The 14,825-nt window shown below is 36.0% G+C and overlaps 1 protein-coding gene across 4 annotated transcripts in view; it reads left to right on the forward strand.

The window, feature by feature from the left end:
• The window catches only part of LOC121876891 (protein unc-50 homolog), a 97,526-nt gene extending 84,653 nt beyond the window's left edge, over positions 1–12,873 (forward strand). For all 4 annotated transcript variants that reach the window (XM_042382462.1, XM_042382459.1, XM_042382461.1 and 1 more), the window contains 4 exons: positions 91–211; positions 910–1,049; positions 2,918–3,019; positions 7,990–12,873. In XM_042382462.1, the coding sequence (XP_042238396.1) occupies positions 91–211; positions 910–1,049; positions 2,918–3,019; positions 7,990–8,126 (500 nt within the window). In that variant the 3' untranslated portion in view covers positions 8,127–12,873. The remainder of the gene's footprint in view (positions 1–90; positions 212–909; positions 1,050–2,917; positions 3,020–7,989) is intronic.
• Positions 12,874–14,825: the final 1,952 nt, after the last annotated feature.

Raw genomic sequence — 14,825 nt, forward strand, 5'->3', positions numbered from 1 at the left:
ATATATTATTACCGTATGTAGGATGATTTTTTCTTTTTTTTTTTGCCTTATTCTGTACTGCATTAAACAAGTTATTTTTTTGTGTTTCAGTTACATCTGCAGGATTTGCTGTGGTATTGAAACTAAGCTTTAGTGGTTTCTTAAGTTTCTTGGTGTACACAATATGTGTGGACACCTTGGCTGCTGGCATCATCGTTGCTACTGTTCTTTGGTTAGTTTTTGTCGTACCCTATGTCATAAAGTGGTAATTTTTTGTGGTTATAAGTTGGCACAATACTGTACTGTACTAATTAGTAACTGTTGTAGGTATGTTGGAGAGATGAATAACTTCTAACACACCTGAGTTGTTTTGTATGTTTAAATTTAGAGCAGAACACTGATTTTTAGGTCCATAGACACAATATAAAGGTCATCTTTTTACACAATACACATACTGTATACACCTGTACACACAAGTTAAAAAATTTTTTTTACAGACTTTGAACTTCTGAAATTATCCCTTAATTTATATGACAGGTGTTTGATCATATTAACTTCCATTTTCTTCTAAAAAGGAAACAAATTGTAGGAACAAATTATATAATGTTGGATAGTTCCCATCTCTATCATTAACAGTGACTGCCTTTGGTTAGGTTGTTAGAGTTTGAGATGATTGATAATGTTTCACCCAATTTGAAAGTCATCCCCACATGAGATAATTTATGCCAGAAACCGTATCCTGTATTACCATTAGTTAACCCAGGAGGATTTATTTGGACTCAAAATCCCAATGAATGTTTTAATTTCTGATTATGTAGTCATCCTAAGAGCACCTGCTTATGACTTGGTATATCCAGCAGTTAGTAGATGCCTATTTCAACATCTACTCAACCTAACTACAGTAATGTTTAATGAGTTGTTTTACTTCAGGTGTATAACCAACCACTACATGATAAAACCAACTTGTCGCGACCAAGACGTGGAGTGGGGTTATGCGTTTGATGTCCACCTCAACGCCTACTTCCCTCCACTTATTATTCTTCACTTTTTTCAGCTTTTCTTTTATCATGGTAAGTTATGCTTATAGTCTTTGTACTGTAGCGTAGAACTGAAAATGATCCAATATATAATACAGTACTCGTTTGTGTAATTGATAAATCTCTTATGTTATCTCTACTGTATTCCATTTTTGTGTGGGAGCTGTCAAGGGGTACAGAAACCTCAAAGAAAAGGAGTGAAGTATGGGGGGGGGGGATTTGGTACAAGAGAAGTGCAGAAAGCAACAGGAAACAACCAAGACCATTATTAGAAACATTCACATAGTGTATACTGTAGTTACTTATATCCTAGCCCTATATACACATTTTACTGAGTGTATGCCAGTACAGTGAGACCTGTATTTAAATTTAACTGACTATATGGGGGAGTGTAGTCAGCTATATCGAGGAATGTTATAGGTGAACCCTCTATAAAATGGGCTATACAGTAGACCCTTGCCATTTGCAAAAGATAGGTTCAAAGAAATGGTGCGAATAGGCAAAACCATGAATACCAACTAATATGCCTTAGTGCACTACTGTATACCTATACCAAGCAACTGACCAGCCGGGGCAGCACTCATCCCCTCTTTGAACTTATCAAATAATTAAACTTTCTTTGTTAGGGTCATCACTGACTTCTGCCTTTTACATTTCACTCCACTAGCATCACTAGCACTGACACTAGGCAGTCTTTTAGGGGCCATTTTCACACAGAAACACTAAAGTTTAGAGAGTACAACACCGCTGCTCGGGGTGACTCGTTGTGCTGCGGGAAAAGGCTTGCTAGCTAGCCATCTGCTTACTTGAATCGTCGAAATCGCGAATTGCAAACTAACAAATGGCAAGGGTCTACTGTACTGTATATCAGATCTATGGCCATTAAATAGAGGTTTTACCGTAGTTAGCCTCCACAGTCATCCCCAGTGTAGTGCTTCATATTAGTTCACTGTCATTGTTGGGATGTATACGTTTTAGAAAGAACATAGCATGAATTATTATTCTTTTAATTCTGGTGGAAACAAAGGTATTTCGTCCTATTAACTCTGCTCCTTCAGTTGATAATCTCTCTTCTTTCTCTTGGCCACAATGATGCTTCACTCTTTTTTACAGGTGCTTTAATGGGCATTGTTCGGTGGATTTGGCATCCTGTGTACCGCCGGCAAGGCAGTGGGCTCATAACACTCGTCTTGCCCGCGGTGCCCACTGTTTCTGTGTGGATGTCGGTCACACTAGAATAACCCGTTTTAGTATACATCCTTCTTTCCTCACACAGCCAAACTGTTTAATGCTCTGCCTTCTTCTGTGTTTCCATACTCTTACAATCTGTCTCACTTCAAAAAGCTGGTTTCCCGGCATCTACGTGGTTTAGATTAATACAGTACAGTATAATCTTTTTCTCTTCTATTCTTAATTTCTTTTACTCTTATTTTTTTGTTCCCTAGGCCCTGTTGTAGGTTGATGACCTGTGCCCGGGTGGGCTATTTTCCATTATTTTTTATTTTATTATTATTTTTTTTTTTTTTTCAAAACAAGGATCACCTGAATATTAGACACCCCAGCCTGCTTCACCTGATGATAAAACCCTAACACTTCCTTTGGGGAGGGGGGGTAGGATTGGTTAGCATTGAGGTGTTTAATCATCAGGTGAAATAAACTGGGGTGTTTAAACATTAGATAAAATAAGCTTGAATGTCTAATTTTCAGGTGATTCCAATATGGTTGGTAATGATAACACTGTTTGTGTAAAAATGTGTACAGTGTGCTGCAACATGGAAATAGGTGATGAAGATGTTCTTTATGTACAATATTCATGAGTGATGCAAATATCTTCCAAAATGCCTTTGTTATGCCTCTCCTGCATATTGTTATTGTATATTTTCACACTTCCTCTCTTCCAGTCTTCATCAGCCAGGACTGGTTCGTGTCATTGCTCTTCGGCAATTTGTTATGGGTCTTCGCCATTGGTTACTACATTTACATTACTTTCTTGGGTTACAGTGGTGAGTAGTATTGTATTGTACACTGTAATATAGTGCATGCTGTACTTTACTTTTCAGTGGTGGGTAAATAACAAAGAATTTGTAATCGATTACAGTAACTACAGTAAGTAGTTTTTCCAGTAATCTACAATACTTGTAACTTTTTACTTTGTTTTTTTTTTGTAAACAAACAATGCAATATGTAGATACAGTACAGGAGGTCCCAGGGTTATGTACGTCCAACTTACGAACATCCGCTGATACAATTGACGTCCCATAAAGTTAAGCTTTAAATTTACGGTATTTTATTTACCTGTTGACTTATTTTTACTTTCAGTTACTGTATTTTGACATTATATTTCGTCTTTTCTCTTAAATTAAGTGATTTTAGATGTACTGTATACATGTATACAGTATTAGGAGTTAGGTCAGATTTTGAGTGAATGGAAATAAAGTCACGATAAAAGAGGGGACAGAAAAAATTTACTAGGAAGAAGTTCACATTTAACTTAAATACCATTAACAAGTAGATTAATAAATGTAGATGAAGTTAATGGTGCTTGTTAATTGACACTACAGTTCAGGACTTCTACAGATTGACCACAAAATATACATTATCAAGGCATATTCTAGGTACAGTACATTATATAAAAAAAAATCTTATTTAATGCCTCAAACAACAAAAAGTAATGAAATAAAGTTTGTCATACTGCCCTGACACAGGTGCTTGTGCTCTGTTATCGTCCAGCAGAGCACAGAGTCAGGATTTTAGATGCTCGTTATGCGTGCCAAGCTTGCTGTTTCTGAAGTCCTGAAGCTGGTTGCTTATGTCAGGAACACATGGATCAACAGCATTCTATGGGGGCCAAACACATGGAGTGTATCTAACATGAGTGTTCATATGATTGATGGTATAGAGGAATCACATAGAAGAATTAACATTTGTGGTCGTGCGAGTGAACAGTGCCTGTTTTTGTGCTTTTATTGTGGGTATTAGTGGATTAGGGAATCTTCCTCTTTAGTTGTCTCACTGTCTGGTGCCAAGAAATGCCAAAAGGATTGCCAACACAGTTTTATGCTGGGGCACTCCTGCTTAGCACAATTACTCAAGGTATTGGATGTTTGGACCCAAATTCTGGAGCAGGGTGGAAATATCGACATTATATAAATAGATTTTGCCAAGGCTTTCGACAGTGTATCCCATGAAAGGCTGAAAATTAAACTGGAAGGGTACGGGATTCGGGGAAATGTCCTAGCGTGGATCGGAGACTTTCTCCATGACCACAAGCAGTGTGTGGTGATTAATGGCTTGAAAGCATCATGTGTACCCGTCATAAGTGGGGTACCACAGGGCAGTGTATTGGGCCCGCTGTTGTTTGTTTGCTTCATAAATGACATGCCTGACGCTGTACATTCCTCCATATAAATGTTTGCGTATGACGCCAAGTTATTTGGGGAAATTAAGAACCAAGCGGACTGTGAAGAGCTGCAGAAGGATTTCTGTGAGCTCAAGAATGGTTGAAGAAATGGCTGCTGAGATTCAATGTCATGAAGTGTATGAGGCTGCACCTGGGACATACCAACAGTAAGGAGACGTATCATATGTCCCAACGGGACGAAGAGACTGCATTAATTGAGACTGAGTGTGAAAAGGACCTCGGTGTGTATGTTGACAATGAACTGAAGTTCTTGGGCCATTGCGAGAAGAAGGTGAATCAGACAACTAAATTATTAGGTCTTATGAGAAGGTCGTTCAGATATCTAAACGGTCCGTCCCTCATAACGATCTTCAAGAGTGAAGTGCTTCCCTGTCTGGAGTACTGTCACCCCATCTGGTCACTGAGATATGCTAGGGACTGTCAGTTGATTGAAAATGTCCAAAGGAGGGCCACCAGACTGGTGCCTGCATTACGGCACCTCAGCTACCCTGAGAGATTAGAGCGCCTGAAATTGCCTAGCTTATACTACAGATAGGCAAGGGGGGACCTAATTGAGGTGTATAAACATCTCAAAGGGCACTACTCAGTCGAGTGCCCTTACCTGGAGCTGGCAGACGCTTGCCTCACAAGGGGTCACAGCTCAAGGTTGAAGAAGCCGCAAACCCGGAAAACTGTGAGGGGTAAATTTTTTGGAGTGAGAGTTGTGAACTCTTGGAACAATCTGCCAGAGTGTTGTGACTTCACCGAGTGTGAGCTCTTTCAAGACCAGACTTGACAAGCACTGGAGCAGGTTTAGATACATTCAGGAGCCAGTGTATGCCCAATACTTGCCAACAGTGCTTAACAGAAACGTGACCGATCGCCCAAGTGGCTAACGAGCCGATGAGTGGTGAAGAGGATAAAATTAAAAAATGTAAAAAGTATTGCAACCCTGAAACTTGGCTTGTAAATAAGGCCAAAAGCGGCGGAATCTCAGCCATAGGTATGTGTCAACAAAGACACACAAGATGGTGACGGTCAGGAGTGTAAGGTAATTTGGCTTAACAAGGCTCTTGCACCCTTTTTAAGGCAGATGCCACATGAGCCTAATCTTTTAACATTAATATCTCGAAATGGCAATTGAGTGCTTATGCCTCTTCTGTAGGTAAAGCTTCATATATGTACAGTATATATTGTATCTGTATCTTGCAAGAACATTCCAAGTAATGAAAATGATAACACAGGGAGAACTTACCAGCATACCTTTGATATAATTGTTGTATGTTTCTGTGGATACTTTTGTTTATTTATTTATCTTATGTTAGCCATATCTCTCTGGGTGAGAAGTAGAGGTCAACACTGGACCCACAAACTGTGAGACGCAGATTTTTATCATATGCTAGACAAGACTGATGTGGTGTGAGCTGAGCTGGTCATCAGTCACCTTCATGCCTTGGATCAACTAACATTAATTGTAGAAAAATGGTGAACTGTAATCCTATAGTAAATCCTGCATAGTACTTGATAAATCATTTGTCATTTTTTTCCAGATTCATTCTCTATATATCTAAACAACCTCAGTAGTTTTGCATTTAACATATCAGTTAATGTGTTAATGATGTTAAACATACAGTACTGTACAGTATACTGATATAATATTAGCAATACTGTACAGTACTGTACAGTATACTGATATAATATTAGTAATACTGTACAGTACTGTACAGTGATAATATTTATTCTGTGAAATTGTCATACAAGTTTACAACTGGTTTTGCATAAACACTGCAAATAAACAGTGCAGCATATGTATAGACAATACACATAAGTTGGTTCCACTTAACGCGGTCAATTGAACCCAGAGGGTCCCGCTAAGTGAACAACAGAACATATGGGATTAATTCCAATAGAAACCGGCCCGACCCCCAAACTCCACTTTTTGAAGGCACATACCTATGTTGTAGTAAAAATAACATCTTAATTTTATGATGGTACATGCACACAATTAATACTTAAGAGAAATAGAGAAATACAGTCGCCAAGTTAATGTCCATTCAAATAATGGACTCAACTCCCTCCCCCTCTCACACTACACAGCCGGCTAACAGATGGTCGGTCGGTCCCTCCCTCCCCCCCCCCACCCCCCACCAACCGTCCCAAGGAGATGTGTGGGATAACCTCAAACTAAAGTTAGGAAAATATAATTGACATTGCTGGATTCCTTGTAAGACCAGGAATATTTTGAATATAAATGTCATATATTTTGCACAAAAGATAACATAGTTACCTAGAGAAAAATTTTTATCTAAAAATTGTAAGTTTAAAGCAAAATATATGATGTTTATATTCAAAATGATCACCAAATTATAAGAATTCCAGCAATGTAAATTATATTCTGACCGGGTAATTTGTATGAATTTTATGAGCTAAAACAAATATCTTCAGTTAATAAAAAAAATAATAATTCTTCACAGGGTAACAGATGGTCGGTCGGTCCCTCCCTCCCCCCCACCCCCCACCAACCGTCCCAAGGAGATGTGTGGGATAACCACTAAATTTTAATAAATAATACCTCAAACTAAAGTTAGGATAATATAATTGACATTGCTGGATTCCTTGTAAGACCAGGAATATTTTGAATATAAATGTCATATATTTTGCACAAAAGATACCATAGTTACCTAGAGAAAAATTTTTATCTAAAAATTGTAAGTTTAAAGCAAAATATATGATGTTTATATTCAAAATGATCACCAAATTATAAGAATTCCAGCAATGTAAATTATATTCTGACCGGGTAATTTGTATGAATTTTATGAGCTAAAACAAATATCTTCAGTTAATAAAAAAAAATAATAATTCTTCACAGGGTAACAGATGGTCGGTTGGTCCCTCCCTCCCCCCCACCCCCCACCAACCGTCCCAAGGAGATGTGTGGGATAACCACTAAATTTTAATAAATAATACCTCAAACTAAAGTTAGGATAATATAATTGACATTGCTGGATTCCTTGTAAGACCAGGAATATTTTGAATATAAATGTCATATATTTTGCACAAAAGATACCATAGTTACCTAGAGAAAAATTTTTATCTAAAAATTGTAAGTTTAAAGCAAAATATATGATGTTTATATTCAAAATGATCACCAAATTATAAGAATTCCAGCAATGTAAATTATATTCTGGCCTGGTAATTTGTATGAATTTTATGAGCTAAAACAGGCAGTCAGGCAGGGTGGCGGGTGGGGCAAATCTAAAAATAGCGTCTCGGACACTCACTGCGTATATGTGGAAAAAATCCGCGTTAATGAAACCGCGTTAGGCGGGGTAAAACTGTATACAGTATACATAGACCATGCAGAGTTGGTGTATAATTTCTTGTGTACAGTACCTAGACAGCGTAGGTATACAACACTAGTAAATAGTAAGGCAGTTCAACCAAGGATAACCGACAAAGCCATCAGACACCTCATTTGTAATTCAGTACAGTATACAATATTAACAGATATTGATAGTATTAATTGCCAGTACAAGTAATATATCTTAATAGTTGTGTGGTTTTCTGCTCTAGCATTGCCCATCTTGCATCGACCAAGAGTATTCCTGTACGCTCTGCCTCTACTGATGGTGCTGCTGGTGGTGAGTCTGGTGGTACGAGTCAACTTATGTGATGCACTCATGGGTTTCTACCACTACCGCGTACTCTGAGGTCTCCGGCTGTACCAACCAGTGCTTAGGGATGAGTGTTCTCTTTGTTGATACTAGATTATGGTACATCCAGCATATTGTTAGTAACAGTGGATGAATGTTATTGACCTTGCTTATTTGATTTACTTGGTATTAAACATTATGATTAGCCCCACGAGAAAGTTACTTTTCCATTGAAACACTGAATAATTTGTGCCAGTTTGATCATCTCTTGTGTGAAAGCTTGATATATTTTGTACAGTATAGAGAATGATTTTGAATGTTATTTATTATTAAATTGTACAGTGAAAGAAATAACAATATATTTAGCAGGTGAGGTATATTTTGCTGACCTACAAAAAGTAATGCGTGCAGTAGATTCTTGAAAAGTCAGAATTAATCATGGGTAATATTTTGTTAATAATTATATGACTCAAAAATTATTCTTTATCAATTAAAGTCACAGAAACTAATTCCCCAATACAATATAACAGGTTAAAGCTATTGAGTGCCACTTTGTTGATGTTTTCTGTCACTTAACATTTCTCTCTCTCTGAGATGCTTATGGCCCTTTTCCTCTCCCATCTACCCCCTTGTTTATGTACCCTTGCTGAGGAACCCCCCTTCACTTCCATCCCCTCCCATTCTTGTCTCTCACAGCAAGCATAGGGAAAGTTGCATGTTGGAGACATCTTGGGGAAAGTTGTATTTAGGGGGACAGCTTGGGAGGAGGTTGTGTGGGGAGATCCTTGAGGGAACAAAGCAACACACTCACTTCATTAAATTGGTGTGCATTTTCATGTTTCTTGCTCAATCATATTTATGTCTTGTCTTATTGCCTGTAAGTGTTGCATTTTTTTCCTTTTTGTCATTCGATCAAATACCTGTAATAGCACCCTTAGCTTTTAATCTCTTGCAGAATACTTTATTTACATATTAGTACTATCTATATATTATCCTTATACTTTAGTACATCATAGTTATTGTAAACAAGTTCCTCCTCTCATAGCTGTATTGACACACAGTAGCTTATTCCAAATTTATCTCTAAATCATAAAGTTCGCGGGTATCGTTCCTTAACCAATAAAAACTCAGTTGTACAGTACAAAAACAAAATAGATCATGTGAATATTAGGCACCCAACTTAATTCAGCTGATGAATAAATACACCATTGCTAACCTAACTTAACCTAACTTAAACCTAGCCTAACATAACCTAACCAGTAGAAACTCAGATGTACAAAAAATTGATTACATGAAGATTAGACAGCCCAGCTTATTTCACCTGATGTTTAAACACCCTAACACTAACCTGTTAGTGATATTTAATCATCAGGTGAAATAAACTGAGGTGCTTATTTTAGACTATTATTCTCCCAATATACAGTAATTGTAATCCTCATTCTTTCCTTTGGAGATGACTTCATTATTTACCTTTCACTGCACCTTTTATGACCTTTATTATACTTCTTATTGTGTCCACCTCTGTGCACACTACCTTTCATTCTTGCCAGACTTCCAGACATCATATACAGTATTTGTTTTTAATACTGTTTTCTTCTTTTTTATGCTGTATAACTTTTCTCTACTTCCCATGTAAGTGATGGATTACTGGAGACAAGCACTTCAAGAAAGGAATGAAATGGTCAGAACGGAAATCCTGTTTGCAAAATAAGAATACTGTAGTGCAAGAAAAGTGTAGAAAGGGATAAAAAAGTGAAAATTTGTAGTCATAGTTGAATTATTTCTATATCTAAATTACGAAGCTCACATTGCTTTTAACATGAACTATTTCTTGACTTATCTGAATCAGTTCAATAGTTAACCAGGTTATAATACTGTACAGTCATGAGGCACCAAAAATTTACTCATGCGGATTATAGTTACAGTATGTAATTGAGTAATAAACCAGTGACAGTCTGTGAATATATAAATGTAGGAAGTTATTCTTGGATTATCTTTTGTAATTTTTACAAAGTTAGGATTACAGTACAGTAATGTACAGTACAGTATATGAAGTGAAAAACAGTAATTTTTGTGAACTACTTAAAGTTTGTACAGTACAAGCTTGTGTAGTCTTGAAGTGTTTAATCATTTACATTTATCTTTTTAAAGAACTGTAAATCATGCTTATTGAGTTAATAGGTGTGTGGTTATGAAAATAGTTATATTGTGACTAGTAGATATGTATACGCATGGGAAATTAATTTAACCCCAGCATCCATGTCTAGCTGTATCATGTTATTGTCATGTTGAACAAAGTACTGAGAAACAATATTGACAAGTCAACTTAAATAATGATAGTGACAAGCAGAATTTTGTAGTACTGTACTGTACCATTCTGCTTGGTATCCTGTGCCAGACATTAGAGGTTGTTGGGAGATATGTGGTGTAGTGAAAGTTGTAACTGGTGGCTGACCAAAGAAACTAAGGTATGATATCTAGTACAGTAGCATATTAGAAAACTGGTAATGTCAACTTTATGTATTCAGAGTTGGGTACTCTCTTTTTCTTCTAAGACCTCTTTATATATGTACACCTCTGTACACATATGTCTGTAAATTATGCACAGTGTTGGTACAATATGTCCTCTTCCACTGTTGAGGAGAACAGGCCATGCATTCTCTTCTCTGCTGCCCTAACCTTGCACACCAAACATTCCTCAGTGCCAACTTTCTTCTCATCCAAACAGAATCCACCTCTGTTGGCCATGAAAATCTCATATAAACGAACAAGATACAGAATTTGAATTTTTTTTTAAGGAGGGATATTTTTTCTATGTTAGGGATACATTTTTTTTCTCTCTCTTAAAGAAGAAATATTTATTGATACATAATAAGATTCTTGGTATTCCTGATATGAAAGAGGAGGAGGACATATGATTTTTAATTTGTTCTAACTAAACTTAAGGACATCATGCTTCAATCACCGGCACTGATCTTGTTTGTATGATTTTAAATATTCACAGTTATGTAACTATTGGGCATCACTCTATCCATCAGGGTTTACCATATATTTGTTCTATACCCAATGAATCTTTAGTTTTATATTTTCTGTTAAATAAAAGTTTTCTCTTCTCTGTGTTATTTCAAACAAATATATTTTCCACATATAATGTCTGGTAGGTGAAACACTAGGAAGAAAAGTTATTAGGAGGCAACTTTATAGATAGACGGATAGACCATTTAGGTAATGAATACAGTACACACAACATTTACCATTTAATGTACTTGAAATAATTCCCTTGATATATGTAGAGAATAGATGTCCAGGGAAATAAAGAAGGAATATAGAGAAATGGGAAAGGTTGATTAAACAGGTTTACCGGTAATTGAAGAGAATACAATGGTTCATTATTTTGTTAAGAGAGTAACTATCACTAGAGTCGAGCAGTGTAACCAGAAGGGAAGCCATAAGAAAGAAATTCAACATTTTGATAGATATATTTCTCTCATGGTGATATAGGGATGCCATTAGACCATTTAACATAAAAACTAATATTAGGGAAGAAAGTTGTTTTTAAAAGAGTGATATATTATGTGGATACAGTATTAGATTTCAACTTGTTTCTCAGTTTTTCATATTTCATTCTCAAAGAACAAACTGCTTTAAACTTCAACAGCTTACCGGTAACATACTCACTCATAGTGATCCTTTAGGCATTATTTCTCTCTTCCAATATGTTGGTACATTTTGAGAGAAAACTTCACTTTAACCGTCTATTTTATCCTGATAATCTTAACAGTGACATCATCTCAGAATACTGTACTGCATAACAATTTTTTTCATGTGTAGCAGAGACTTTTTTACTCTGCTTACCTATTACTCTTTTCATTCATTCATTCATTCATTAACACTAGTGGTTTCCATTCATTATCTCTGTAACCAATGGTCTGAATACTACCTTACAGTTCTGTAGATTGATTCCGTAGTTCCTCATTCCTGATTGACAAGGGGTCACCATTAGAATTTTTTGAGCACTTTTCTTGACTAACTGTAGTCATACTTCATACTTGATCAGGACTTTCACCCGAAGAACACCTTGGACCTACCACTACTATTGATGACCTTCAGTTCATTCCTAGTGTTTACAAACTAGACAGTAGCAGAGACATTACCCAACAGTACACCATCGTCAGCAGCTACAGTACTGTACTTAAATTTTTAAATCACTTGCTGCACTTTTTTTAATGCCCCAGCCTATATGCATAACTTTGCCTAAATTTTGTACTTTTGCATGTATTTTTAACTCATTACAAGAACTGTACTTTACAGTATATGTAACTCTGTTCCTGACTTTACACTGACAGGGTCTTCTTTACGTGTAGAAACATACTAAACTTCCTCCCTCTATAGGGTGACCCCATCAGAAGTGGGCTACTCTTTCTACCGTTATTTAACAGTACTGTACTGTATATGGCAGTCCTTTGAGAATCTGGAATTGCATATACAGAAATTTAAGTGATCAGCTCTGAGTGTTTAATTGTAAATAACATTATATCTTTGAACAAAGGATTGAAACTGAAAATATATTTTAGTTACCCATTTTGCTCTGGGGAAAGGTGACGACTAATTCAGGATTACCACATTACAAGAAAATGTAAGGTGTACTGTACTCAGTATAATTCTTGTTCATTTCCATACGACAAATACTGTATTGTACACCATTATTGTATTGTTTCATGTATAGACTCGGCCATTGCTTATTTTTTGTTGTTGAACATGTTGTATAAAAGATAAAAATGTATATATAAAGCATTTTTCTTTATTGCCCTTGTTTTTCAACCACAGCCATTACTAGTGAGGTATACCAGTATGTGTTAATGATTTACATGTATTTGTGACATTATCAATAGCTTAAGAAACATGAGAGCTCAGTACTGTAATGATCTAGGCTTAGTCCTGGTGTTTAGGGATGTTACTGTAGATGATGTGCAATCACTTTTTTATGTCAAAGGCCATGACAAGGTAACCTTCCTTACCTGGAGTTGTAATTGTGGATTACAATGTAAAGAATATAATTTTTGTTAATTTTATAGGTCAAATGCAGCAGGAAGTTGAAATCAAGAACAAAACTTTATTCATTCACTCAACCTACTGTGACATCCCCATATTGTATACAAATATTATCACTCATTTGAAGAACACCAAGGTAGAGGGTTATGCTTCGTGTTACCACAATGAGAATTCAACAATTGATAAGGTATTACTCAAACTTTTTTTTTTATTCTCTGGCTGTTTTTATAGTAAGTTCTGCTCTAGTTACCACCTTTGCCCACAATAATTCTACAGTACCCAGTGTGAGGAGGAAAACAGTGAAAGAGAATTTTCTCCTTAGTATAATATTATACTGCTGAGACTGTTTTTCAAGCCACCATGTGGCTACAGTAGTTTATGCCAGGTTCACCTGATTTTATGTTTGCTGTCAACTACTTTAGCAAATACAATACAGTACTGCATATCAAAATCTCTAGATTAGCCAGTAAAAATGGTGAGCTATTATCAACACCTTATTATGGTTGTATTTGAAAATTCAGGAGTTTTTGCTGTATTCTAAGCTTGTTTCCTTGATAAATAGAATTATTAAAAATCAAAGGTAAGCACTCCACATATCTTGGTACCGCATTTGATAAAGATGTTTTGATGTCCAAGACACATTTATGTTCTGTAGTTATGATTTTTTTTATAGTATTATATTTTTTAGCTATTGTGTTTTTTTCATATCTTATATTAAAGTAGAAAACACTTATGCAAAGAAATGAAATTACCTTTACCCTTAAATAGGCCCTATTTTTTTTTTATCTTAATCATTTATGATTGGTATATTGAAAAAGGCAACTACCTAGTGGCAAATTTAACCGAGTTCATAATTTTTTATCGCTTATATTATTCCTTGGGAAGTATTTTGCACTTTTTTATCTTTTGTTTCCTGTCATTCTATTTTGTTGAAATAAGGAAGGATTTTTGTGAAATAAAGTGTAATTATAAATGTTCTCCTCATTGAGTTACTTGTTATCCTAAGCTTTGATTAGTTAAATTCTTTTCAGATCTTCTGGTTGGCCAGAAAGTCAGCTATACTGTATGTTATTCTGTCCCTGCAGATGGGACAGAGTTACTCAATCTCTTTATTTCATTTCGAAGGGGTGGTAAGTTTTTCAGACACTGTTTGATTTTTTTATACTGTATTTATAGGGAGTAGAGTGTTGTGCAGACAAACTAGATAAAAAAACAAAGTACTGTATAGGGTGTCTTCTGATGTGTGATACCTGTTTTTGTTTTTTTAAACATTTGCCTTAGAATAAAATACAGTATACCTTACCGGTCCAAAGCAGTCAACAGCAAGGTCTAGACTTACTACTTAAACATTTATTAGCTACTTCATTATATTATCAACCATACTGGTAACCAACATCTAGTGATAAGCTCAAGAATTCACATTCTGTACTATATTATTAACAACAGTTGTTCATCAATGTCTTCCAGCCATTTTCCACACTTATGTGGGTAAACCACAATTACAGTACCTGATGGCACCTGTTGGGTAAAACCAGAGTGAGATAACCTCTCAAGACCGGTGTGATGTAAAATATCTACCTCGGTGCTATACTGCACATGAGTGGCCCAGAAAACATCTGTTCTTAGCATCTAAACATTCCCGGAGTCCCATGAAAACTAGGAAGATTATGGAATATCCTCCAACTCTTTGCTCAAAATATAGAC

The sequence above is a fragment of the Homarus americanus genome, unplaced genomic scaffold, assembly GCF_018991925.1.
Source record: "Homarus americanus isolate GMGI-L3 unplaced genomic scaffold, GMGI_Hamer_2.0 scaffold50281, whole genome shotgun sequence".
Taxonomy (NCBI): Eukaryota; Metazoa; Arthropoda; class Malacostraca; order Decapoda; family Nephropidae; genus Homarus; species Homarus americanus.